The sequence below is a fragment of the Macaca thibetana genome, chromosome 12 (genome assembly GCF_024542745.1).
Source record: "Macaca thibetana thibetana isolate TM-01 chromosome 12, ASM2454274v1, whole genome shotgun sequence".
Taxonomy (NCBI): domain Eukaryota; kingdom Metazoa; phylum Chordata; class Mammalia; order Primates; family Cercopithecidae; genus Macaca; species Macaca thibetana.
Window position 1 is genome coordinate 23879044 of NC_065589.1, and position 24755 is coordinate 23903798.

General features: G+C 46.2%; 2 protein-coding genes across 7 annotated transcripts in view; one reads left to right on the plus strand and one right to left on the minus strand.

Moving 5' to 3' along the window:
- The window catches only part of RNF25 (ring finger protein 25), a 316906-nt gene that overhangs the window by 220373 nt on the left and 71778 nt on the right, over positions 1–24755 (plus strand). The window lies entirely within an intron of this gene.
- TTLL4 (tubulin tyrosine ligase like 4) overlaps positions 6448–24755 on the minus strand; it is a 45579-nt gene continuing 27271 nt past the window's right edge. For 5 of the 6 annotated variants that reach the window (XM_050752365.1, XM_050752367.1, XM_050752369.1 and 2 more), the window contains 18 exons: positions 22295–23879; positions 21294–21403; positions 20882–20945; positions 15912–16036; positions 15372–15482; positions 14941–15017; positions 13982–14173; positions 13806–13888; positions 13450–13578; positions 12934–13056; positions 12235–12333; positions 11773–11907; positions 10992–11129; positions 9323–9425; positions 8170–8380; positions 7955–8025; positions 7473–7558; positions 6448–7007 (listed from right to left, as the gene is read on the minus strand). In XM_050752365.1, coding sequence (XP_050608322.1) covers positions 6752–7007; positions 7473–7558; positions 7955–8025; positions 8170–8380; positions 9323–9425; positions 10992–11129; positions 11773–11907; positions 12235–12333; positions 12934–13056; positions 13450–13578; positions 13806–13888; positions 13982–14173; positions 14941–15017; positions 15372–15482; positions 15912–16036; positions 20882–20945; positions 21294–21403; positions 22295–23781 — 3600 coding nt within the window. In that variant the 5' untranslated portion in view covers positions 23782–23879 and the 3' untranslated portion in view covers positions 6448–6751. The remainder of the gene's footprint in view (positions 7008–7472; positions 7559–7954; positions 8026–8169; positions 8381–9322; positions 9426–10991; positions 11130–11772; positions 11908–12234; positions 12334–12933; positions 13057–13449; positions 13579–13805; positions 13889–13981; positions 14174–14940; positions 15018–15371; positions 15483–15911; positions 16037–20881; positions 20946–21293; positions 21404–22294; positions 23880–24755) is intronic. The other variant, XM_050752371.1, reaches the window with a different exon arrangement.

The following is a 24755-nucleotide window of genomic DNA, read 5'->3' on the forward strand; positions in this document are numbered from 1 at the left end:
GACTGATAATGCCATTGCCATAACATTTTGTATTTATTTATTTTGAGACAAAGTTTTGCTCTTGTTGCCCAGGCTGGAAAGCAATGGTATGGTCTCGGCTCACTGCAACCTCCGCCTTCCAGGTCCAAGTGATTTTCCTGCCACAGCCTCCCAAGTAGCTGGGATTACAGACACCCACCACCACGCTCAGCTAATTTTTGTATTTTTAGTAGAGACAAGGTTGCACCATGTTGGCCAGGCTGGTCTCGAACTCCTGACCTCAGGTGATCAACCCCACCTTGGCCTCCCAAAGTGCTGGGATTACAGGCGCCAGCCACCACGCCCAGCCGCCATAGCGTTATTGGTAATTGATCCAACCTGGAAACTCCACTCTAGGTATTATAATCCGTGGTGTCCCCACCTCTTCCCCCACAAATTCACATGCTGAAGTGCTGACCCCCCAGCACCTTGGAATCTTGTGACATTATTTGGGAATAAGGTCACTGTAGATGTAGTTAGTAAAGATGAAGTCATACTGGAGTAGAGCGGGCTCCTATCCCAATGTGATAGGAGTGCCCTTATAAAACGGAAAAATTGTACAGAGGGAGAACATGAAGGCAGAGACTGGGCGATGCCTGTACAAGCCAAGGAATGCCAAAGATTGCCGCAAACCACCTGAAGCTTGGAGAGAAGCCTGGAACAGATTCTCTCTCACAGCCCTCAGAAAGAACCAATCCTGTCAACTTGATTTGGGGCTTAAGTGTGCAATTCCATGAGCTCCTACAAATCCATCACCCATGTAACCAACATCCAAATCAAGAACTAGAACACTTCCATCACCTCCGAAAGTTACCTTGTGCCTCTTTTCTTACTATACTATTAATGCCCAGAGGCAACTATTGTTCTGACTTGTTCCCCTAGGTTTCCCGTTCCTAAGCGTCATATAAACTTAAGTACACAGTATGTACTCTTTTGTGTCTGGCTTCTTTCACTCAATGCTTTTCTTGCGATTCATCCTTCTACGTTGTTGCATAAATCAGTTTATTCCTTTTTATTACTGAGTGGTATTCCACACCAGTTTATCTGATCTAATATTGAGAAGCATTTGGGTTATTCTCAATTTTTTGTTATTATGAATGAAGCCTCAATAAACGTTTTTGGTGAACATGATTTCCTTTTTCTTTTCTTTTCTTTTTTTTTTTAAGAGAATACTGGGGAGTGGAATTTCTGTCACAGGTAGCTCTCTAAGAAACTGTTAGTGGTCCACAGTGGTTGAACCATTTTACACTCACACCAGCCACGTATAAATGCCCCAGTTGCTGTACATCCTCATTAACACTTGGTCTTAGCTGCCCTTTTAACTATTCCAGTGTTATCTCATTGTGGTTTTAATTAGCACATGCCTCATGAAATGGCATCTCCTGGTGTTTTCTTTTAAATCAGCTTTATTTACTTACATACAATACTACTCACCCATTTTAAGTGCACAATTTGATAAGTTCCTACAACTGTATATAGTCATGTATCCACCACCACAATCAAGATACAGAATTTTCCCACCATGCCCTTTACAGTCTACCCCTCCCTCATCTATAGTCCCTGGCAAGCACTGTTCTGCTTTCTGTGACTATAGTTTGCATTTTCTAGACCATTATGGAATAACAAAGCATAGTCTTTTGTTTCTAGCGTCTTCCCGCTTAGTTTTATCCATGGTATTGCATGAATCAATTTATTCCTTTTTTATTTCTATTTGTTTTGCAGAAACAGGGTCCCACTGTGTTGGCCCAGGATGGTCTCAAACTCCTGGGCTCAAGTGATCCTCCTGCCTTGGCCTCCCAAAGTGCTGGGATTACAGGCATGAGCCACCACACCCAACCTCTTTTCCTATTTATTTATTATTTATTTATTTATTTATTTATTTATTGAGATGGAGTGTTGCTCTTGTTGCCCAGGCTAGAGTGCAATGGGGCAATCTCGGCTCACCGCAACCTCTGCCTCCTGGGTTCAAGCGATTATCCTGCCTCAGCCTTCTGAGTAGCTGGGATTACAGGCATGTGCCACCACGCCCAGCTAATTTTGTATTTTTAGTAGAGACGGGGTTTCTCCATGTTGATCAGGCTGGTCTCGAACTCCCGACCTCAGGTGATCCACCCGCCTTGGCCTCCCAAAGTGCTGGGATTATAGGTGTGAGCCACTGTGCCCAGCCCTTTTCCTTTTTTATATCTAAGAGTATTCCACTGAACAGAGATATCACAATTTAATTCATTAATTGTTGGACATATGGCTGTTTCTAAATTTTTGCTTCTATGAATAAGCTGCTACGAACATTTGCCTGCAAGAGTGGAATTGCTAGATCATATGTTAACGACACGTTTCACTTTATAAGAAACTACCAAGCTGCTTTCCAGTGCATCATTTTGCATTCCCTTCAGCGCCTTCACAGTATCTCAGTATCATACCTACACTTGGTATTTTCCATCTTCTAAGTCTGAGCTACTTTAGTGTTACGTAGTATCTTGCAGTTTAAATTGCTCTTCTCTGACTGCTGACAAGGACTTTAATCTTTCTAAGCTAATTATCAATGCATCCTCAGCTTTAATTATGGATAAAAGCAAAGTATATTTTACCATAGTTTTGTAATATTAGCATGCTGTTTTAATAGTATTGTAACACTATTGTATGTTATCGTACTTTTACTTTAAATGTTTTGGGTGGTAGTTTTGGTCAGTTTTAGAATCTACCACTTTAAATCTGTTATCATATATTATCAGGCACCTTGTTAGGTGCTTTTCCTCCATATTTTAGTCCCATAACTATTCTATGAGGTAGGCTTTGGTGTTCCCAGTTTACTAATTGAAACTTAATATCTTTTCAAAATTTTGTTAGCTTTGACTGTGGCAGTCCCTAGCATTCCATGTGTCTCAGTCTATTATAATTACGACACAGATGGGTTTAGAAAACACAGATGGGTTTTAGAAAACCACCACCTGCTATTGAACCTTCTTGTGTTTTCACCTGTGAGATATCTGCCAAGAGCAACATATGACTGCTTGCAACTTTCATTGATCCAAAGCTGGTGAAGGGGCAAGCCAAATGAGCTGGTATAGATCCCCGGATATTAATGAGTGGGCAAACTCTGCTACAGGGGGACTCTAAAAGGCCAAGAAGGGTTGTGAAAGACTTGGTCAGAATCTCAGGTGGCAAGAAATGGAGCTCTCTTAGCCATCTGTAAACCATCAGTGTTTCGAAGTCTCACAGCAGTTGGGGTATTCGAACAGCAGTCACAGGTAAGCCTTAATCTTAGAGGACAAATCAAGGGGAACCCAGGAGAGGAGATCCCTGTCTGCCTTTGCTGGTCACCTATCTTGGGTAACTAATTCAGCTAAGGAGGAAGTAGAAAGGTCTTTGTGTCCAGATGATCAATCTCCTTCACTGGCCCTCAGTAGTGTTGGACTGCCCCAGAAGCCATTGGGTATGTCCTTTGGTTAGGGTGACAGGGGGGATAGTCACCCTCAGCCAAACAGCCTGACACCAAGAGAATGTACCTGAAATGACAACTGCCCCTTGGTACAGCTGTTAGGTCCATATATCTGCTCTTTGGATCCAGTTCCAGTCAAGGTCTCTTATTTTCTGTAACCTGCTTCTCCCCTTTCCAGCCACCTGACACCCACCGCACTTGCTCTCCCTTTCTTATCAAAGCTTCTCTTGAAATAATTTAATAATCTCACTCAGTTCACATACTTCTAATGTTTAATGTGCTTCCTTTCTCAGGGATTCTATGCTCTGACTGTGAAGTGTTTAACCAAAGAAACAAATCCCCGGTAGAGTGATAATGTAATAGGAGGCTGAATGGTGATATTTGTGTGTGCACTGGGGTGAAGGTGAGGGTCAGGAGCTATCTAGACCCTGTTCTGGCATCTTCACTTCTAAAATATCTCAATGGCAGCTCCACCTCCTGGAGGAGAGGGTTTTACATTTCTTGCCTGTCTCTTCCCACCTGGGGCACAGGGCTTGGACAGCAAGTGGAAAAGGTGTGACTGTGCAAGGTGCCCTCTATGTCCTAAGTACTTTTACTACATTTGGTTTAAATCTTCACAACCCTGCAATGTAGGTATTATATTCATACTACAAATAAATGGGAGACTTAAAAGTTAGATGACGTGCCCCAGGTCACACAGTAAGTGGCAGAACTGGGATTTAAACCCAAGGTCAGCCTGATTCAAGGTTCCTGATCCTTTCCTGATACAATGCCATCTCTTCATTAGTATTTCTTCTAAGAAACTGAGTTTCTCATCATTCCTAAGTGGATGCAAAGTAAACAGCAGTGACCGCCCTCCTCCACTTTCCACCCCAAGCCCTTACTCCACTACTCCAGAAATAGCCTGTACTTCATTCCTTGTCTCAGGAACACTCGCCTCCCTTCCTCCAAATAGACTAGGTAAGTTATCAACTTAGGAAAACAACTGACATATTCTGACAAATATTTATTCTACTATACTCCCAAATTTAACTTCCCAAAAAAAATCTCATTCCTTCTCAAAAATTCCTGCTTAGCTGAATACCTCATATTGTGGGCATTCAATGCAAAAGTACATATGCCAAATGCTTAATAAGATTTAATTTTCTCTCGAGAGAGAGGTAAATGTGATACATAAGTCCCATTCCTTTCCCCTACCCAGCCCACATCTATCAGATACTCAAATGTGATGAAAATTAAAAAGAATGTACAAGCATGTTTTAAACTACTAAGAGCACTATCTTTCCATTGCTCTTTTTAGGACTTTCATTGCTCATAAGGACTTAATTTCCTAAGTCCTCCCTTCCCCCACCATGCTTCCCCCAATACCCCCATTCAGCAGTGCTGGTTCCCTCTCCAGTTAGAGGAATGGAAATTGATTGGCTGTCTTGTACAGGGATTCTCAGAGGGCAAGCCAAAGAACTGAAGTTGGTTTTCATGGAGTAAACCAGCTCAACCAGGCCTCCGTGCCTAAGTCCTTGCCGTGAAGGCCCAGCCACAACAACACTGCCAGGCAGGCAGTTCATTTTCTCTTAGGAAGGCAGCAGATTCCCCACATCATGTCTGCACTAGAATACTGCAGCCAGCAGGGAGAAGAGGTGGGTCACTTCAATTACATCAGAAAAAATCCAATAGGACCATCAAGGACCTCTCCCATTATGTCCCGACTTTAAAGTCCTTATTATTAAGCAGTCAATGATACCCAGGACTTTGTCACCAAACTTTTACAAATGTCAACATGGCCTTAGGACGGGCCAGACATCCACCTACTCTGTGGCCTTGAACCCAGTCAGGCCTCTCAGTGATCCTTCCAGGGCTCCACCCCACCTCGCCACAGAACTCCAGGAGCCATGAAACACGGGAATCTCTCTCTTTCCAAAGCTCAGAAAGAATGAAGGCAGCTACAGTCCAGGGTGAGACCAAGTAGCTGAGCTTTCTGCTTGATGTGCAAAGAGAAAACTTGAGTAGCAGGGACACAGGGCCAACTGGCTTCTTATATGTGCCACTGCTAGAAAAAACTAAGTAAAGGGACTACAGGGGCTGGGAAGGAGGCAAGCAGCAACCAGGAAGGGCTGGGTTAGGAAGGAGCACGGCTCCAGAGGAAACCTTTCTGATCCGAACTCTTCCGCTTGTGCTGTCTCCAGGCTCCACTTTCTCATCTCCAGATGAGAGAGAAGTAGAACTTCTGGTTCAAGTGCTGAGGTCCTTTGAGATCTCTGTAAATACAGTTCACTCAGTCAACATTTATTGAATAGTCACTGTTTACTGAGTCTAGAGGAGGGAGGTAGAATCAGTTGAGTACAAGAGTTTAGTCTGAGGTTTGATTGGAAGCCCATCCTGCAATAGTGACTGCTCCTGAAACCCACCAGACCCTGCTTGCCGTAGGGCAGAACACTGAGAAACCACGTTTGTTGTGTTGTAGAGAAACCACATCCCCCTCCACCTTCCCCCTGGACTGTGTCCTTTGATACATGGAGACAGGTAACAGCTACTGGGATTATCTGGGCTCCTTCACTGGGGCCATGGGAAATTCACAAAGTTCATAGATCCTCTCGCACCTCACAGAAAGCCAACAGCTAAAGAAGAGATGTCCACGAGAGAGGCGTCTAGAAGGCTAAATGAGCAGTGATGGGGGGTCAGAATAGGAAGACCTAGGGCTGCTGGCAGGGGGGGTATTTGGAAGGAGGCAGTGAAGCCCCAAGACGAGGATGACAGGAAATGGGCTCGGCATGTTGTGGCTTCTCCGCCTGTCTACTGAGGAAGTTCAAAAGCTTCTCCTCAGGACAGGGGATGGGAGAGGGGTGAGGAAAGATCTAAGGAAATAAGGACCTCAGAAGACCCCCTCAAATTCAGAACAAAGGACTTCCGGTCTAAATACGTTCTGTATGTTTTCTCCTGAGCTACAACTCAGCAACCTCACCAGGGCCCCAAACAAACCACACATGGCTCACTTAAGGTAGAAACGAAAACCTGCTTTATAAGGCTGCGTGGCCACCACTGGCTTCTCTGCTGAGATATGAGGTGCCAGCCAGGCAGACAGGTGACAAAGGGTGACCCTTCCTCACCTTCTCCCCATCACTACCATCCCCCCGGCCCTACAAATACCCATCTCTGTAATGCAACCACTTCAAAAAGTACTCTGAGGAGGGACAGGGTGAAAGGGGTAGGAGTTCAGACTGGTCTGAACAGCAGGCTGGTTCCCGTGAGGTAGCTGATGCCCATGCTCCTGGGCAGAGGCTTTTGGAGAGAGGCCAATTATGTGCTCACAGCCAGAAGGGAGTCACTGGTTGACTGGAAAGTGGAGGAAGTAGAAACTCTTGAAGTCCGCCCAGAGTACTTGATCACAGGTAACGTCTGAGTGGAAAGGCTGGGCTCTTTGCTGGTGTCCTCACTGTCCTTTGAGGAACTGGGTTTCTGGGGATAAGGGGAAAGGCCAGTTTGAGTCTTCTTGGATTTGGGCGTGGTCCCATCTTCAGAGAGCAGTAGGCTTCCCTCACAGGAGCTGTGTTTTCTGGAGGGAATAGGTGGTGAAAGAAATGGCTGAGACATCGTTACTGAGACTTTACCTTAGGATTTGCCTTCAGAGTCTGGAGCAGGCATTCACGACATTACGGTGTTGTAGGCCATAATTACATGGATATGTAATAACCATTAAAAAATATTCTATTTACTTGAAGGCTTGAGATCTGCAGTGCAAGAGTGAATGGAGGTGCGGGTAGAGGGCTAACGACTTCCCACAGCTAGTGGGTATGGCTGACAGTGGTCGCTTCAGGAGGCGCTTCTGTCCTCCAGCTCAGCTTCCCTGGGCATACCAAGAGCTACCAGGAAAAGGATGCTATGGCTGCATGTCCTGACAGTCCCATCAACCCCCAGCTGAAGAATGCTGATCTCACTGCCACAGTCTGGGAAGACGGGAAGGAAGAAAACTCTCCAAACTCACAGCCAGCAGCCCATCCCTTGCCCAGGCAGCACTCACCCCAGCTTGCTAGTCTCTGATTTGCTGAAGGCATTGAGTATCACGTCATCCTTTGAGACAGTCAGAACTGTTGTCGGGAGAGACCACTAAGAGCAAAGGAATCAATGAGACCAAAAGGGCTTGGCAGAGGCAAGGCAGGAGTGTTTGGGGTCTTGGGACCCTCCAGCTCTACCTCTAAGTGGATCATGGGGCTCTCCCCTTCCCTACCCCTCAGGTGTAGGCCCGGGTGGGTAAAAGTCTCAGTTCTCTTCTGAATCAGACAAGAAGTTGAGGCCTACAAAGCACTTTTTGATCCTTGAAAGAAAGGTACCCAGGGAATCCTGGAGGCAACTATTCCCTTGAAAGGAAAGAGTAGTGAGACAGAAGCACAGCCTAGCAGAGAAGTGAGAGAGGCCTCTACATACCAATCCAACTCCTGATGCACTCATAAGGCAGAGGGAGGGGCCTGAGAAGGAGCTGTCCTCCACACTGGCAGCACTCACCACTGGAGCAGAATCAGAGACAACTCCCATGTGGAACCCTTTGTAGCACCAACTCCGGAGCAGATCGACTCCTAGGACAAGATTAGCAGGACTTGTGGTTTAAGAAAGTAGAATCAACTGGCCAATTCTTCTTTCCAGAGAGGCCTATTTCTTGGTATACTGGGATTTAATCTCTCACTAAACATGGCTTTCTGAGGGCTGGGAGGGCACATCACCTTTAAGCTTGTTGCCATGGTATTTCTGTTCCCATTGGGTGGTGAGAATGTTGAAATATCGTGGCTGCTCAAAAAAGCGGAGATAGCGAGAGGAGATATGAGAAGGAAAAATTCGTTCAAACTGACCACGGCGAGAAAACTCATCTTCCATCTCAACCAGAATCCGAACATCATCTGGTGTCAGAACATCCAGCACAGATGCATAGAAGTCCTGTGGTCCAAGGAACAGGGAGAAAAAGTGTGTGACAGAGAGTGTAAACCAGGGGCAGAGACTCAAGAAGCTGGGGGACAGGGAGCACACCCCTGGGGTCCTACAGCTCCAGGACTCTCATGGAACTACTGAGGGCAGCCTAGTGGGCCAGCTCTGAAAGACATCTGTTCCTAAGTCTACTGAACTTAGCTAGTGGGGAAGACACTCTTATTTGGGGTCGGGGGAGCCACTGGGGCTGAGAGATTAAGTAGTTTGTTGGGTGAAGTCAAGATGAGGATCCAGCAATTCAGATTTGGCACCAGTCCTGTATCTGCCATGCTTAAATCCAGCTCCCTTATCTGCTCTGAGAAAGTCAGCTTCCTGGGGTCTCTCACTGTGCCTCTCAGAGAAAGAAACCAAAGGGCAAAAGTCTACAGCTTGGACAAAGGAGGGCGAGAAAACATGGTAAAGACAATTAATGCTCTCCTAGAATGACAGACATGCCAAAAAATCTCTGTGCATCAAAGGATCACAGGCCTGGATTAAGAAACCCTGCTCTAAAGAAAAGCTGGTTGCAGCCAGGAGCAGAGGCTCACACCTGTAATCCCAGCACTTTGGGAGGCTGAGGCAGGTGGATCATTTGAGATCGGGAGATCAAGACCAGCCTGACCAACGTGGAGAAATCCTGTCTCTACTAAAAAATATAAAATTAGCTGGGTGTGGTGGCGCATGCCTGTATTCCCAGCTACTCGGGAGGCTGAGGCAGGAGAATCACTTGAACCCGGGAGGCGGAGGTTGTGGTGAGCCGAGATCGCACCATTGCTCCCCAGCCTGGGCAACAAGAGTAAAACTCCATCTCAAAAAAGAAAAAAAAAAAGAAAAGAAAAGCTGGTTGCTTTTGGGTCCCGAATGTTTAACCAGGGAAGTTTTCTGCTAGCACTGGGGGGAAGACCAACCTCCTACCTGATCAGGAATTTTCTGGGTCAGATAATAGGCTTTCTTCATCTTCTGTGCAGTGACATGCTCTGGAGCCATTCGACATTTGTCCCCGGGGGAGGTGGGCAAGCTACAGCAGAGGCCGGAAAGAAAGCAAAGGGCAGGGTCAGCAGCTTTGTATTTGGAGGAAATATGGAGAAGGTCCAGTCCAGCAGATACCCTTCTCGAGAGAAGACAAAGATGCATGAACAGAGGTTACTTGAGTAGTAGGTTGGACTAAAATACACTCCCCAAAAGTAACCTGAGAGTCATCAAATATTAAGTGAAAGGGTATAAACCACCATCTTTAGGTTGAATTTGAATGATAAAAAATGAGGACCTTGCAATAAGCCTTATTGTGGTATATACTTCAGTTTGTTTTAATTCGGTGAACACTTAACTATATACCCAGCTCTGTCCTACTGGCTGTGTGACCCTGGGCAACTGACTTCACCTCCCTTCACCTCAGTTTCATCACCCACATTACTACAATTACCATAATCACTGTTGAGAGGAATGGTGAGACTCTGTCTCTAAAAAAATAATACTAATGAAAAAAAGATGATTAAAAAGCAACTCTTGCCCCCAAGGAGCTTACGGTATGGCAGGTGGGATACGTCAAATGACAACCACTGGACAGAGCCAAACATGAGTCTACAAGGTACAGTGGGGAAAGCAAGTTTTGTTATCAGGCAAATCAGGATTTGAATTCCAGTCCTACCACTCTCCAGTTGAATGACTTTGATAGGCTACTTAATCCCAAAGAGCTTCAGTTTTCTCCTCTGTAAACTGCAGGTACAAATACTAACCTTACAGGGTTATTGGAAGGATAAATTATAGGGTTTTCCTCACACATCTCAGATACTAAGTAAATATAAACTCCCTCCTCTCAAGAGTGGTTCCCAATGCTTTATGGTATGAAAAAAGAAAAAAAAATGGCCATACTGAGTTGGCTTCATGAAGATGTATAAGCTAGACTTTGATGAACAGTAGAGGTTAATGGCAGGTCTGGCTATGGGCATTTCAGGAGGAAGAAACCCCATAAGCAGAGGAAAGAACACTATGGGGAACAGCAAGAGGCAATAAACATTTCAGAGAAGAGACTGGACCAACTCGTCCTTAAGGATCATTCTGACCTTGAGGTTGTGTGAGTGATCCAGTTTGTCAGGGCACAGGAGCCAGGAGAGGAAGAAGAGAGATACACCAAGAAAAAGGAAGCTGAGACCCTGACTGCCCAGGTAAGGAGTTAATTTTTTTTTTTTTTTTTAGAAACAGGGTCTTGCTATATTGCCCAGGCTAAAGAGAGTACAGTGGTTATTCACAGGCGTGATCATCATAGTGCACTACAGCTTTGAACTTCTGGCCTTAAAAGATCCCCCTGCTTCAGCCTCCCATGTAGCTGGGACTAGAGACACACACCAGTGTGCATGTTTAAATCTAATTCCTAGGCCTGTGGTTCCTGAGCAGAGGATCAACATAACTGAACATACTTGAGAGGCACTGATGTGGCATGGTAGCATGTTAGTGGACTGTAAGGGCAAGACTGAGCAGCAAGGGAAACCAGGCAGAAGGGAGTACCCAGAATCCATTCCTTCCCAGAAACTACAGCAGGGCTATTCATGCTGCCAGCGGAGCTGTGAAGAAACAGGGGCCTCACCTGGTGGTGGAGCTGCTGCAGCTGCTAGGGCTGGAAATGACATCCTCTGCATTGGGCAGGACAAAACCTGCCAGATTCAGAAGGTCACGAATCATCTGGCCTTTGATGCTGATATCCAGTGGAGAGTTGGAGTGGAGGCTTCAGAAAAAGGATAAAAAGAGCGATCAAAGCAGCACTCCGAAACAGTCTCTGGTCATATGTGCAACTCAGGGCTAGTCTCATTTACTTCCTGGATTCCCTAGGATGAAAGCTGCTCAAACATTCCCATGCAGGATCACCATCACAAGACTCTCTTGCCCCAAAGACGGTGAATAACCTCACTCAGAGTGGTAAACCTGCCCATGACCTTGATCTGCTAAAGGAAAGCAAGCGGTAAGGATCCACTTAAAAAGAACAACTTGCCAGGCGTGGTGGCTCACACCTGTAATCCCAGTACTTTGGGAGGCCGAGGTGGGCGGATGATGAGGTCAGGAGATCGAGACCATCCTGGCTAACACAGTGAAACCCTGTCTCTACTGAAAATACAAAAAATTAGCTGGGTGTGGTGGTGCACGCCTGTAGTCCCAGCTACTCGGGAGGCTGAGGCAGGAGAACTCTCTTGAATCCGGGAGGTGGAGGTTGCAGTAAGCCAAGACCACACCACTGCACTCCAGCCTGGGTGACAGAGTGAGACTCCATCTCAAAGGGGGAAAAAAAAAAAAGAACAACTTACTAGAGTGGCAATGGGAGCGTGAGGATAATGGAAGGATTCTATTGTGAGTGTCCTGAGAATACCACCTACCTTGGGGAAATGTTGACTTCCAGGACCCAGGGCTTGAGGTTTTCGTCTAGCATGATGTCAAAACCAAAGAGTTCGTGGCAGCTATACGGCCGCCGCACATACATCTTGAGCAGACTCGTCACGTAGGGCTCTGACCTGGTCACGGGGATGAGGAAGTGCTCAGTTCAGCTCCTCCCAGAGGGCTCTACCCAGAGCTATCCTGCCAAAAGAGTGGCCCAGAGATAGGCAGGCAGCAGCAACCCAGGAAAGGTAGCTGTCAAGAGATGCCTCTGATCTGGGACCAGCTCCTGGGGATGAAGTTCAGTAGATGAGCAGAACTTAACTCTGGCCACTCCTTCCTATTCTCCATCCTTAAAACCAAACCACAGCAGGGGCAAAGTCCGGAGCACAGCAGTGTGAGGCCTGGGAGAAAGGAGGGGGGTCAGCGGCAGGCCCCACGCCCAGGTTGGCAATGTGACTCACGAGATGATGGTTTTGACAACAACATCCTTTATCTTCTCCCAGATGGCATCACTATTGACTCCCTTCTGGCTCAGGTAGTTCCACAAAGCCTTCAGTGCCCTGCAGAGGAGAAAGAGGAAGTATTAGGAATTATATTCTAGGAATGAGTGACAAAACAAAGAAAAAGTAAGAAGAGACCTAATGGTATTTTCTTCATATCTCTTCCTTTGACAGTTTAAATTATGAAAGAGACGAACTTGGATGCAAATAGACCAATTCTTTTTTTTTTTTTTTTGAGATGGAGTTTTGCCCTTTCACCCAGGCTGGAGTGAAGTGGCGTGATCTCGGCTCACTGCAACCTCTGCCCCCGAGGTTCAAGTGATTCTCCTGCCTCAGCCTCCTGAGCAGCTGGGATTATAGGCGCCCGCCACCACGCCCAGCTAATTTTTGTATTTTTAGTAGACAGGGTTGCGCCATGTTGGCCAGGCTGGTCTCGAACTCCTGACCTCAGGTGATCCACCCACCTTGGCCTCCCAAAGTGCTAGGATTACAGGCGTAAGCCACCACATCCGGCCTCAAATAGACCAATTCTGAATTGGTAATTGTTATCTCTGGGTCTTATATTAATCCTCCACTCACCATGCCCCTGAACTTCCCAAAACCCCAGAACCCTGTATTCCTCTAGGCCTTCACTGGCCTGGGACACTCTGCCCTCAGTACCATTTGTGGCCCTGGCAGGCCATTTCATCTGCATTGGCCTGGTACTCGGCATTCTTTTTATTGACACTGTAGTTGGTCAGGTGCATGAACTTATTGCCAAGGCTCTTCATGGAAGGAGAATACCTGGAAGTAAGCAAAACAAAGGCAGAGGTAAGATGGTGACAGAGCAGATGGAGAAGGGGCCAAACATTTCCCCAAATACTGAAGAGGTGAAGAACAAGTACACAGATCTTTTCACAGCCACAAGAGCCTGAGAAGTGTGTCTGTTGGCCAAGTTCTGAAAAACCACAGCTAAACTCATCTCCTTTATCCCACCTCAGTCCTGTACACAGGAAGATATTCCCCAGATTTAACGAAGTAGAGAGCCTCCTTATTTCCCATTTCCTGCCTTCTCCCTTGCTAACAAAAACTATCAAAATATTTGTTATTTTCCTGTTTGGTGTCTTCTAGTTTCCCTCCCTCTGAGGAAAACAAACCCCCAATATTGTCAGAGGATACTTCACCACTGTCACATACTTGCAACTGGCAAAGCGGACCAGTCCATCCGAAAAGAGGTAAATCCGCAGAGGATCGTAGGAAGTGACGTAAACATAGATCCGCAGGTCAAACTTGCTGCCGCTGATGAGGTAGGGTTTGTGTAGATACCTACATAAAACAAAGGCCAGCTTCTCATCCAGCCACATGATGGGGCTCAGTGGGAAACCAAGCCACAGAAAAAGCCAGCTAACAGTCCCCAAGATAAAGACCTTAGAACCGTTGGCTAAGGAAGCTCTTTGGCTGGGAGAACAAAGGGCAGAAGAACATTGTAAGAAGGGAACCTCGAGGCCAAGGAGGTGGGAGGATGGGGTAAGGGATATGTGCTACAGGCTCACCTCTGTACCAGGAGGGGCCTTCGCTTAGGGAGCTGACTCCACTTATGAATAACCTGGATGCCAATGCCTCGAGCTGATGCTGGCTAGGAGCAGAAAGGAGATGAGATTTGCTCCAGGTCCAATACTCTGTTGTTCCCACTCAGACCATAGTCTCCTGCCCACTGTGATTCACTCACTGGCTTCACAATCCACTTTTGGCGGCTGCTGCTCTCCCATGCTTTGCGCAGGAGCTTGGCGTCCTGGGGCAGGATAAAGGACTGGGGGAAGAAACTGAACTCCTTCTTGCCAAAGCGGCTCTGCATGCGTGACAGGTTCCGCCATAGCCGGTCCTTCCTCCCAATCTGGAATGAGCCTGGGAAATGGTTTAGCTACAAAAGGAAAAAGGGTGAGTGCAGGAAGAGGGCAGAAGTGAGGCCATAAGGAAGATGACAAGACTCACTCTACCATTCCAACTTCTTTAGCAGCACTCCAAGCTGTTGTTCCATCTTACTATCACCACCCTAATGGTCCTTAAGTATCCAACTGCAGAGCACTCACCAAAAGATGATTAAAACACAGACAAAACAGAGTAACGTAAGACAGACATGATATTCACCTTAAGTGCAAAGAAAAAGCTATTACACCTTTTCCATGAAACCCTATGGGATGAGGACAGAAAAGCATTTCACCTTTAGTAAGTCTGGGGGCAAGGGACTCATTCATTCCAACGTGAGACCAGAAGTCCTCTTTACACATATTCAGCTTGGGAGAATGGAATGTGCAGTGGTCATAGGGAAACATAATAGAAAACAGACAGTCTAACTCAAGACACTAAATCAGAGGAAAAAGTGTCTTTGAGAAGCTGCAACTGCAGGATTTCAGAGCTACACCCTCCTATGAGGTTGGATTTCAGGAGAGGGACTCCGCTGCCCCCACATAACAAGAAGCTCCAAAATACTGCAGCTGAACTGGAGATGTATGTGATCCACTGGAGTCTCTCAGTGTACCCCCACCCTGTACTTTCTCCTCTGTACAGCTTCCTGACTTCTCCATGGTCATCATCCTCTTCCCGCCCCCTATCCCCTACCCACATCATCACCCTCCTCTTGGCCTAGTCCAAAGTCCAGGGAAACAGCTCCTCAGAAAGGGCCCCTACCTTCTGATGCTCTCGAATGGATCGGAAACTAGGAGACTTCATGTGGTGACCCCAACAGCCCAGCCAGTCATCGTTTCCTATGGGAGGTACATCAGGAATCAGCCTTGCTAACAGCCCAGTCCAGGGACAGAGAAAGGCCCAGAGGCCCCAGAACTGGGCACAGCTCCCAGACTTGGTTTTCAAAGAGTTGCTATGGAGCTGTCCTACATGAGGCCCTGGGGCCAGGGACAGAACAATGGCCCTTTGTCTCTCAATTCTGAACAACAGGCTTAGCCCAGGATTTCAGAGCTACACCCTCCTATAAGACTGGATTTCAGGAGAGGGCCCCAGCTGCCCCCACATAGGCACGAGGTGTCTAGAGCTCTCCCCCTACTCAAAGCCCATCTATTTGGGGCAAAAAGGACAGGTTCACAGTAAGGCAAGCAACTCACTTTTGCTGATTTTGAAGTGGGACCGTCCAATGGTCTGCTTGACAATGTTGGGGGTCACTGTGCTCATCTTCCACCGGAGCAACTTCCTCTGCTCCCAGGGAAGTTTCTCCACTGGGAAGAATGCAAGGGGTGTAGGGATGGGGGGTGGAGAAGAGCAGAGAGTCATGATGAGAAGACAAAAAAGATGGTATGGCTGCCCATTTTTCCCTGGGCAGGCAAGTCACTATTGCTCCAGATCAGGGTTTCAGAGGAGCACATTTTGGGAAGGAAGAGGGGCTGTGCAGCAATGAGGAACAAAGAAAGGGAAGACTGAAAGGGAAAAGCAGCAAGGTTGGAGAGCATGAACTCAGCATGACATGGCAAGGCTGAAAAGGGTCAGCTAAAGGACAGACAAGAAAAAGGTTGCATTAGACCTACGACCATGTGGGGAACTGAGCACAGTTCTGGAAACCCTCTCCCACCTACTGCCACCTCCTCCCAACTTAGCTAGCAACCTTCTCCCGGGGGCTCTTCTGGGGTTTGACACTTGGCCAGGTTTACCTCTCTCATCCCGAGTGCCAAAATAGATGGTAGGGGGAACGTTGGGAAAGAGACTGTAGATGAGGGCTGGTCGGACAACTTTCTCATGATTGGAAAGGGGTTTGGTCAGAATATCCATACAGCTTCTAAGACGAAAAACAAACACGGACTAGAGAAAGGGAAAAAGCAACAGCCCTGAAGTGTTGTTACTATGATGTACGATTTCTTTCCAAGTGCTGTCTTTTAACTTGTGATTCTAAAAAGCCAGGTGCTCAATAATTAATAATTATTTTATACATATTAATCCATAAGGTACTAGGCTAACCTACATATAACCACACCATTAAATGTCACCTAAAGACAAGGTTTTCCAATACTTCATTCTGCAATACAGCTCCAAAATTTTCTGTGACAAGACATTGTCTGGGAAAGTCCCTGACAGGAGTGGTTCTGAGGGGAAATGAATGCGGGTGGATACTAGTAGAAGAATGTGCTATGCTAAGATGAAGAAATAAATGAGGGAAGAAAAGAATGATGTGAAAATTACGAAGGAGGAAAACCAAAAAAGATCTGAGGTGTAGAGACTTTTAAATAGAAAAAGGGGGAAAAGCAATAGAAAGAAAAGAAACAGTGATACTTCTAGTTCATTTTATATTTAGGTTTCATCTAAAGATTCATGGACTGTTAGTGCTTTTCTCCATTTTGGAAGTGATTTGTGACACTGGAATTTTAGGTTAACAGTATGGGAACAAAGATCTGGATGTAACGAAGAGATGTGGCTGATCTGGGGCCATGGGGTTCCCTACTGTTATTCCAACAAGGGCTTGGCCAAGGCAGTCTCAAGGGGTGTCAACATAGCAGACATATCAACTACCTGTCAGGTATAAGCTGACAGACTCAGATCATTCCTTTAACTAGCACTGAAAAATGGAGAAAATAGCTATTACTCTTTACAATTTAGATAATATAATCTACGAATATTATTATAACATTAATTTTTAGTTTAAAAAAAGTCACTTTACCTGTTATTATTTTCAGCATGACGGAAATAGGCACTGTACATGAAACATTTCAGTGTTTTAAATCTTAAAGATTTTTAATGAATTTTAGGGAATCAAGTTAAATACTAATTCCCAATGAAAAATTCCTATTAATTCAACTCTATTCCTCATTTTCAAAATTTTTTCTTCAAAGGCTTTTGGTTTACTGAGTAGAGAATTTAAGATTGTTGAAGTCAATAAGAATGAGTTAAAATTTAAAAACAAAGATAGAGGCCGGGGGCAGTGGCTCACGCCTATAATCCCAGCACTTTGGGAGGCCGAGGCAGGCGGATTACCCGAGGTTGGGAGTTCGAGACGAGCCTGACCAATATGGGGTAACCCCCATCTCTACTAAAAATACAAAATTAGCCGGGCATAGTGGCGCATGCCTGTAGTCCCAAATACTCGGGAGGCTGAGGCAGGAGAATGGCTTGAACTCGGGAGGCAGAGGTTGTGATGAGCCGAGATCATGCCATTGCACTCTAGCCTGGGCAACGAGAGCAAAACTCCATCTCAAAAAAAAAAAAAAAAAAAAAAAAAAGATAGAAACATAAAATGGTACAGCCACTCTGGAAAACAGTTTTGGCAGTTTCTTAAAAAACTAAACATGCAATCATCATACAACCTAGTAATTGTACTCCTGGGCATTCATCCCAGAGAGATGAAGACTTATATTCACACAAAAATACGTACATGATTATTTATAGCAGCTTTATTCATAACAGCCAAAAGCTGAAAACAACCCAAATATCCTTCAACAGGTGTATGGTTAAACAAACTGTGGTACATCCATACCACAGAACACTATCCAGCAATAAAAAAGAATGAGAACTATTGATACATGCAACAACCCAGGTCAATCTCCAAAGAATATGCTGAGTGAAAAAATGTCAATGTCAAAAGGTGACATACTGCTGTCACTCTATCTGTGTAACATTCTTGAAATGACAAAAAGGAGAACTAGTGGTTGCCAGGGGATTAAGGAGGGAATGGGAGTAGGAGGGAAGTAGGTGTAGCTATAAGAGTAGCAGGAGGAGGAATTCCTACAGTGATGACAACATTCTGTATCTTTTTTTTTTTTTTTGAGACAGAGTCTTGCCTCTTGTCACCCAGGCTGGGGTGCAGTGGTGCGATCTCAGCTCACTGCAACCTCTGCCTCCCAGGTTCATGTGATTCTCCTGCCTCAGCCTCCCGAGTAGCTGGGATTACAGGTGCCCACCATCATGCCCAGCCAATTTTTGTATTTTTAGATGATGTTGTATTTTAGTAAAACACAGGGTTTCACCATGTTGGCCAGGTTGGTCTCAAACTCCTGACTTCAACTGATCTACTTGCCTCAGCCTCCCAAAGTGCTGGGGTTATAGGCGTGAGCCACTGTGCCCAGCAAAATGTTCCATATCTTGACTCTAACAATGTTAACAACATCCCAATTGTACTATACTGTACTTCTACAAGATGTTACCCAATGGGGGAAACTGAGTAGAGAGTACAGGGGACCTCTCTGCATTCTTTCTTACAACTGTATGTGAAATCTATAATTATCTCAATATCACAAGCTTAATTTAAAAACAAACAAAAAACCCTTGTGAGTCGTCTCACAAGAGTCCTAAACTTCTCCTCAAGAGACCTGGCTTCTAGTCTAGCCATGCTAGAAACTATGACCTTGGAACAGCTACTTCACTTCTCTGGTCCTCAATATTTACACTGGACTTGATGGCTTCCATCTCTAAAATTACATGATTCTTAGAGCACGACAGGAAATGCAGTGAAAATATTGCTGTGTAAAGAAACAGGTAGTGTTTCCAATGATTTTTCTGTTTTTCAGTGGTTGCCAAATTTTCCATTATAAATATACAAATACTTCATAATAGAGAAAAAATAAGATTTTAGCAATCTAAAAGTATTTTAGTCATCTTTAAAATGCAGAGTGGTTTGGAATTCATCTATCTCCATTTTTGGTCAGGTGCAGTGGCTCACACCCCTAATCTCAGTGCTTTGGGAGGCTACAGCAAGAGGATCACTTGAGACCAGAGTTCAAGACCAGCCTGGGTAATATAATGAGACCTTCCCCCACAACTCTACAAAAAAAATTTTTTTTAATTAGCTGGGTGTGGTGGGTGGTCCTGTAGTCCCAGCCGTTCAGGGGGCTGAGGCAGGAGGATTGCTTGAGCCCAGGAGTTCGAGGTTACAGTAAGCTATGATGGATCCACTGCACTCTAGCCTGGGCAATACAGCAAGACTCTGACTCTAAAAAATAAAAATATGTATTTCCATTTTCTTGAAAATTATGTTTAAGCCTCATATAGAGAAGAAGTTATGTGCAATTTGTAGAAGTTAATTAATTAATGAGCAAATGATTAACAAACACCTTTTGTGAATTTTATCTTATATATCAGGAAGGCTAAAGGGCTGTGTAGCAGTCCTGAAGTAGGCCCTTAAGTGTAAAAAAGGTAGGACTCCAAATCAATTACATGTCAAATATCTTTCTCCTATGAAGAGTGGAGGTACTTAATCAACAACCAATATATATAACCCGAAGTAGTTTTGCTTTTCTGGAAGGAGGATGGGTTGGGCTGAAAGTGACAACTTACGCATCAGACTCAGGGTGCCCGTGATGGGATTTCTATCCACCTTCACAGAGAATCCCAGTTCTCGCTCCCACTTTCCAAACAGCTCTGTCTCCACCTTACAGGTTAAGGGCTCTAAAATTGGTGTGCTGCTGCCACACCATCACATTTCACAGAGATGTAGCCCATCTTGTCCATGCTAAACAAGGCAGAGAAGGCTCCCTTTATTCCTAGCTTCATCTAAGGCAGGGTTGATGCAAAGAAAAGCAACCTGACTCTGGGTGCTCCATATATTGGTCAAGCCCAATGATATACAGCTAGTTTTTCATTAAAAATTAGGGCCAGGTGCAGTGGCTCATCCCTATAATCCCAGCACTTTGGGAGGTCAATGATCACAGGTGTGCGCCACCATACCCAGCTAATTGTTTCTATTTTTTTTTTTTTTTTTTTTGAGACGGAGTCTCGCTCTGTTGCCCAGCCCAGGCTGGAGTGCAGTGGCGCGATCTCGGCTCACTGCAAGCTCCGCCTCCCGGGTTCACGCCATTCTCCTGCCTCAGCCTCCCGAGTAGCTGGGACTACAGGCGCCCACAACCGTGCCCGGCTAATTTTTTGTAATTTTTAGTAGAGACGGGGTTTCACCGTGGTCTCGATCTCCTGACCTTGTGATCCGCCCGCCTCGGCCTCCCAAAGTGCTGGGATTACAGGCGTGAGCCACCGCGCCCGGCCGTATTGTTTCTATTTTTAGTAGAGATGGGGTTTCACCATGTTAGCCAGCCTGGTCTCTAACTCCTGGCCTCAAGTGATCCACCCATCTTAGCCTCCCAAAGTGTTAGGATTATAGGCATAAGCCACTGTGCCCAGTCCATGATACTGTTTTTGTTGTTGTTTTGTTTTTGAGACAGAGTCTCAATCCGTAACCCAGGCTGGAGTGCAGCAGCGTGACCTCAGCTCACTGCAACCTCCACCTCCCAGGTTCAAGTGATTCTCGTGTCTCAGCCTCCTAAGCAGCCGGGATTACAGGTGTGCACCACCATGCCTTGCTGATTTTTATATTTTTAGTAGAGACAGGGTTTTGCCATGTTGGCCAGGCTAGTCTCGAACTCCTGACCTCAGGTGATCCGTCTGCCTCAGCCTCCCAAAGTGCTGGGGTTACAGGTGTGAGCCACTGCGCCTGGCCCATGATACTGTTTTTAAGCTCCACAGATGAGATGTGCTTCTGGCCCCCCATTACTCCCTGTTCAAAAACTAAAGTCGCAAACACAAAACTTTGGTAAAAATGCATTAGAGTTCTTAAGGCCATTAATGACTTGAGTAGTTAATCTCTTTATAATCTTTAAGAGACAAAAGATGAGCATCTAACAATGATCTATACAGCCACACTTACCTAGAGATCACGGCCACCGATTCGCTAGGGGTGACAGCACTTAATGAGGAGCACTCTGAGTCTCCTAGAGGAAGGAAGAACAGAGAAATTCTGACTAGAAAAGGCTGCAGCACAAGCTTACCAAGCCTAGGCAACTCTTCCTTGAATATCCTGGGCTCAACCCTTCTTGGGGAGCCATAAGCACCACCCTGCTGCTTTGCCTTCCTCAACAGAAGCAAGGGGAAGGTAAGACCAGTGGGACAGGAGGACTAGAGACCAAAGTCCTCCAGAAGGCACTACCTCCCTCTTAAGAACCCCAAACAAATGACTGATGTAGGTAATGTGAGTCAAGGACCTAGTACATAATTGTTAGCCCCCTGCCCAAAATGTCATAACCAACTCCTAGTTGGAAGTGAAAGGGTTCCCTACTCACCCTCTTCCTCTTCATTCTCATCATGGCTACAACAGTCTTCCAAACCATCTACTAGTTCTTCTTCTGTATCTTCAGTCTCAGCCTGATCTGGCTGGAGGTCAGTAGCTGAACTAAAAGAAAGAATCATGCCCCCAGCCTAGTCAACTCCATCAAAGAGGTCACAGTTAGATTCTCATTCCTTCATCATCTCCCAGTATTTGCCCCTTCTCCATTACCAATCTGCTATGTCTTGCCTGGACCTCACAACTCATTTCTCTTGTCTTCAAAGCTTAGGTCTAGGCATAAGCTCCTCAACCTTACATCTCCCATTCTGCAAAGAGGCACTATGTTTTCCATTTCTTTGGTGTCCCTCATAGCATATAAGTACAACATTCTACATCTAAAAAACCATCAATGGGTATCTGGTAATTGACTTGAAATGTCCCTAGGCCACTCTCTGGGAACTCAGAAGAAGGCCTTAGTGGACCCAGTTTCCAGGAAAATAACAAAATACAAGAGAAGGAGCCAACTATGTGCGTGCCCTAACTATAAATGGCTGTCATGCCAAGAATGTCTGAAAACCTGATTTGGTTTGGAAAAAGTAGGAAAGTCACAGGCTTCAACACTTGGTGTTCACAATTCTTATTTCTCTCCTGGTTTTTACTTAAAATAGGGGTTGACGAACTCTTTCTCTAAAGGACCAGAAAGTAAATATTTTTGTTTGCAGGCCAGTCAGTTTATCACAACTACTCAGCTCTACCATTGTAACAAGAAAGCAGCCACAGACAACTGCAAATGAATGGACAAGGCTGCATTCCAATAAAACTTTATTTACAAAAGCAGGCAACAAGCAAGATTTGGTCTGCAAGCTGTAGTTTCCCAACCCTTGCCCTGAAGTGAAAACCAAAAATTCTAGGGCAGCTAAAAACTAAAACCTTCAGAGGTACAGGGTCAATGCCATCCCAAATTATGGTATATACATTCTACTGCTCTAAATGAACCAAAAACATTATCCAACGTACCTAATATCCCTATCAGATGAGTCCAGCTCCCTGGCCTCCTCAGGTCTCTCCTTCTCAGACTGGCCCAGCTGGATGGAAGAGAGGCGGGTGGCCACGTTGGCTATGCCAAGAGTTTGAGGAGAAGGGGGACCTGGAGCTTTGCCTTCTCCAAATGGTGGGGGGTCAATTACAGATTCACAGGCAGGGCTGTGATTGAGCCCACTGGCATGTGAAGCAAGGAGGTGAATGCTGATACGTTTGGTACAGAAGACTGTATTGTCCAACCCCAAGGTATCTGAGGCACCAGGGAGGACCCGACCAACCAATCCAGCATCCTCCTGAGGAAACTGCTGATTTACCACAGGAGGTTTCCACCGCCTGCTCCTGTTGAGGACGTTCCACTGGAAGCTGGGGTTCAGGAAACTAGACTGTTCAAACTGGCAGCCTTGCCTCGGCATCTTCTCAAAGCCTCTTGCAGTCAATTTCCTTACGGCCTCAGTGAACCGAATCTCCTTAGTTGGGGCCTGGGAATCAGAGTTGTCATCCAGAGCACAGGAAAGTGGCTCTGCCCTCATGGCTAAGTTATTCCGGTTATACCAGGAAGAGGCAACACTGGTGGTGGATGTGTCATGGGAGTTAGGGGTAGACAAGGCGATATGGGCACTGGCATCAGCTAGGACACTGCCAATGCTTTTGGGCACCTTATGGTCAACAGGCTGCGGTGCACAGTCTCCAGTACCCCCTGAATGATGCCAGGAGACAGGCTGGATCTTGGGTGGCGATACTGGCTTCAGGCCCTCTGTGGTCTGCAATAAAGGCACTTGCGTGCTATTTGGCCGCATGAAGGAATTATTATTCAGCATGGGCTTATAGGAGGAAGAGAGTGGAGATGGGATCTTCCCTGAGATGGCAGACGCCAGGCTTTTCCCTGAAGGGTTTTCCCCAGCCGCTGCCAAGCAGAGGTATGGTTCTGTGGATGAGGAGGCCATGGGCTGGGCCATGGGGAAGACCATGGAAGAAGTGGCCTTGTCGGCAGTGAGACTGACAGGGAGGCTCTTTTGAGGGAGAGAAAAAGGGCTTTTTTCTGATGGGCTCGAACGCAAGCAGAAAGACTCCAGTTGCTGGTAGGGTTTGTGCCTATAGCTGGAGCGGCGGTATAGGAGGGTGCTGTTGAACAAGTCCGGGAGAGAGTGTAGGTAACAGGAACTGCTGTGGCCCGCAATGACAGCCGTGGTCCCAGAGCTACATAAAGTGCTAGGGCAAAAGAAATATGCTGGCTGGGGTGGGATGCCCAAGAGGGCTGGGCCCAACCCTGCTGACAGTGTCTCCACTTGCTTCTTTTCCAGCTTCCAGATTGGCTTCACTTGCTGATGGGCCTGAGGCCAGACTTTGCCCTCTGAGGGTTTCTCAGGTGGCGTGGCAGACACTGTGCCTGAGGGACCACTCTGCTTGAAGCTGTTTTTCTGGCGGAGGCCAATACTGTAGTGCTCTGCTCCTGCGGAGGCCATGAGGGGCCCACATCATGGCCACACGGTCCCATGGCCTGGCTCAGGTAAGGTGCCACACACCTCCGGTAGTAGCAGCTGCATCCTTGAAGTCCGTCAGTCTGAAGGGGAGAGAAATGATAGGAAATGTTACAGCGCCAGGAGGACGGATACCATGCTACAGTGGTCCTCAGGTAAGCAGTACAGTCCCACTTCAGCATTTTTGGGCAACCAGTCTTGGTCATCATTTGGGGCCCTGGGAGAACACTAGATTTCCAGGGAGCTTCCAGTGGTCTTCCTATTGCCCTCATATGATCAAAGTTGGCTTCATTAAGGACTAAGACACTGAGGTGCCACCACCACTGTGAGGCCATTCATGAGTCCGCACTCTGTCACTCAGAAAGTTTTTCTCTCTCTCCAACAAAAAATACATCTTTCTGCCTCACCGCCCACAACTTTCCATGAGGGGCTACCTTCCCTCACCCAAAACCAGTGTGGCTAGGAATAAAGCAAATGTGGAGAGAGGAGTATCTTCCTTCTCATCAATCAATTCTGAAAGATGAAAGATTATTCGAGTCCAGGTGAGACAGCTCACACCTGTAATCTCAGCTTGACCCCAGGAGTTCAAGACCAGCCTGCCCAATATGGCAAAACCCCATCACTACAAAAAATTAGCTAGGCATGGTGGCATGCACCTGAAGTCCCAGCTACTAGGGAGGCTGACATGGGAGGATCGCTTGAGCCTGGGAGGTGGAGGTTGCAGCGAGCCGAGATGGTGCCATGTACTCCAGCATGGGCAACAGAGTGAGACCCCATCTTAGAAAAAAAAGGTGATCTGAAAAACTCATTTTACATCTACTGCTCCCTAAATCAACTCAGCTGCCTCTGATTTAGTCTGCTTTTCACGGTTAAGTAGGACAAGTTCAGATAGGAGAACAGAATTCCCTTGCTGACCCCAGAGTTTATTCTGGAGCTGAGACAGCAATTTCATCTCTTGC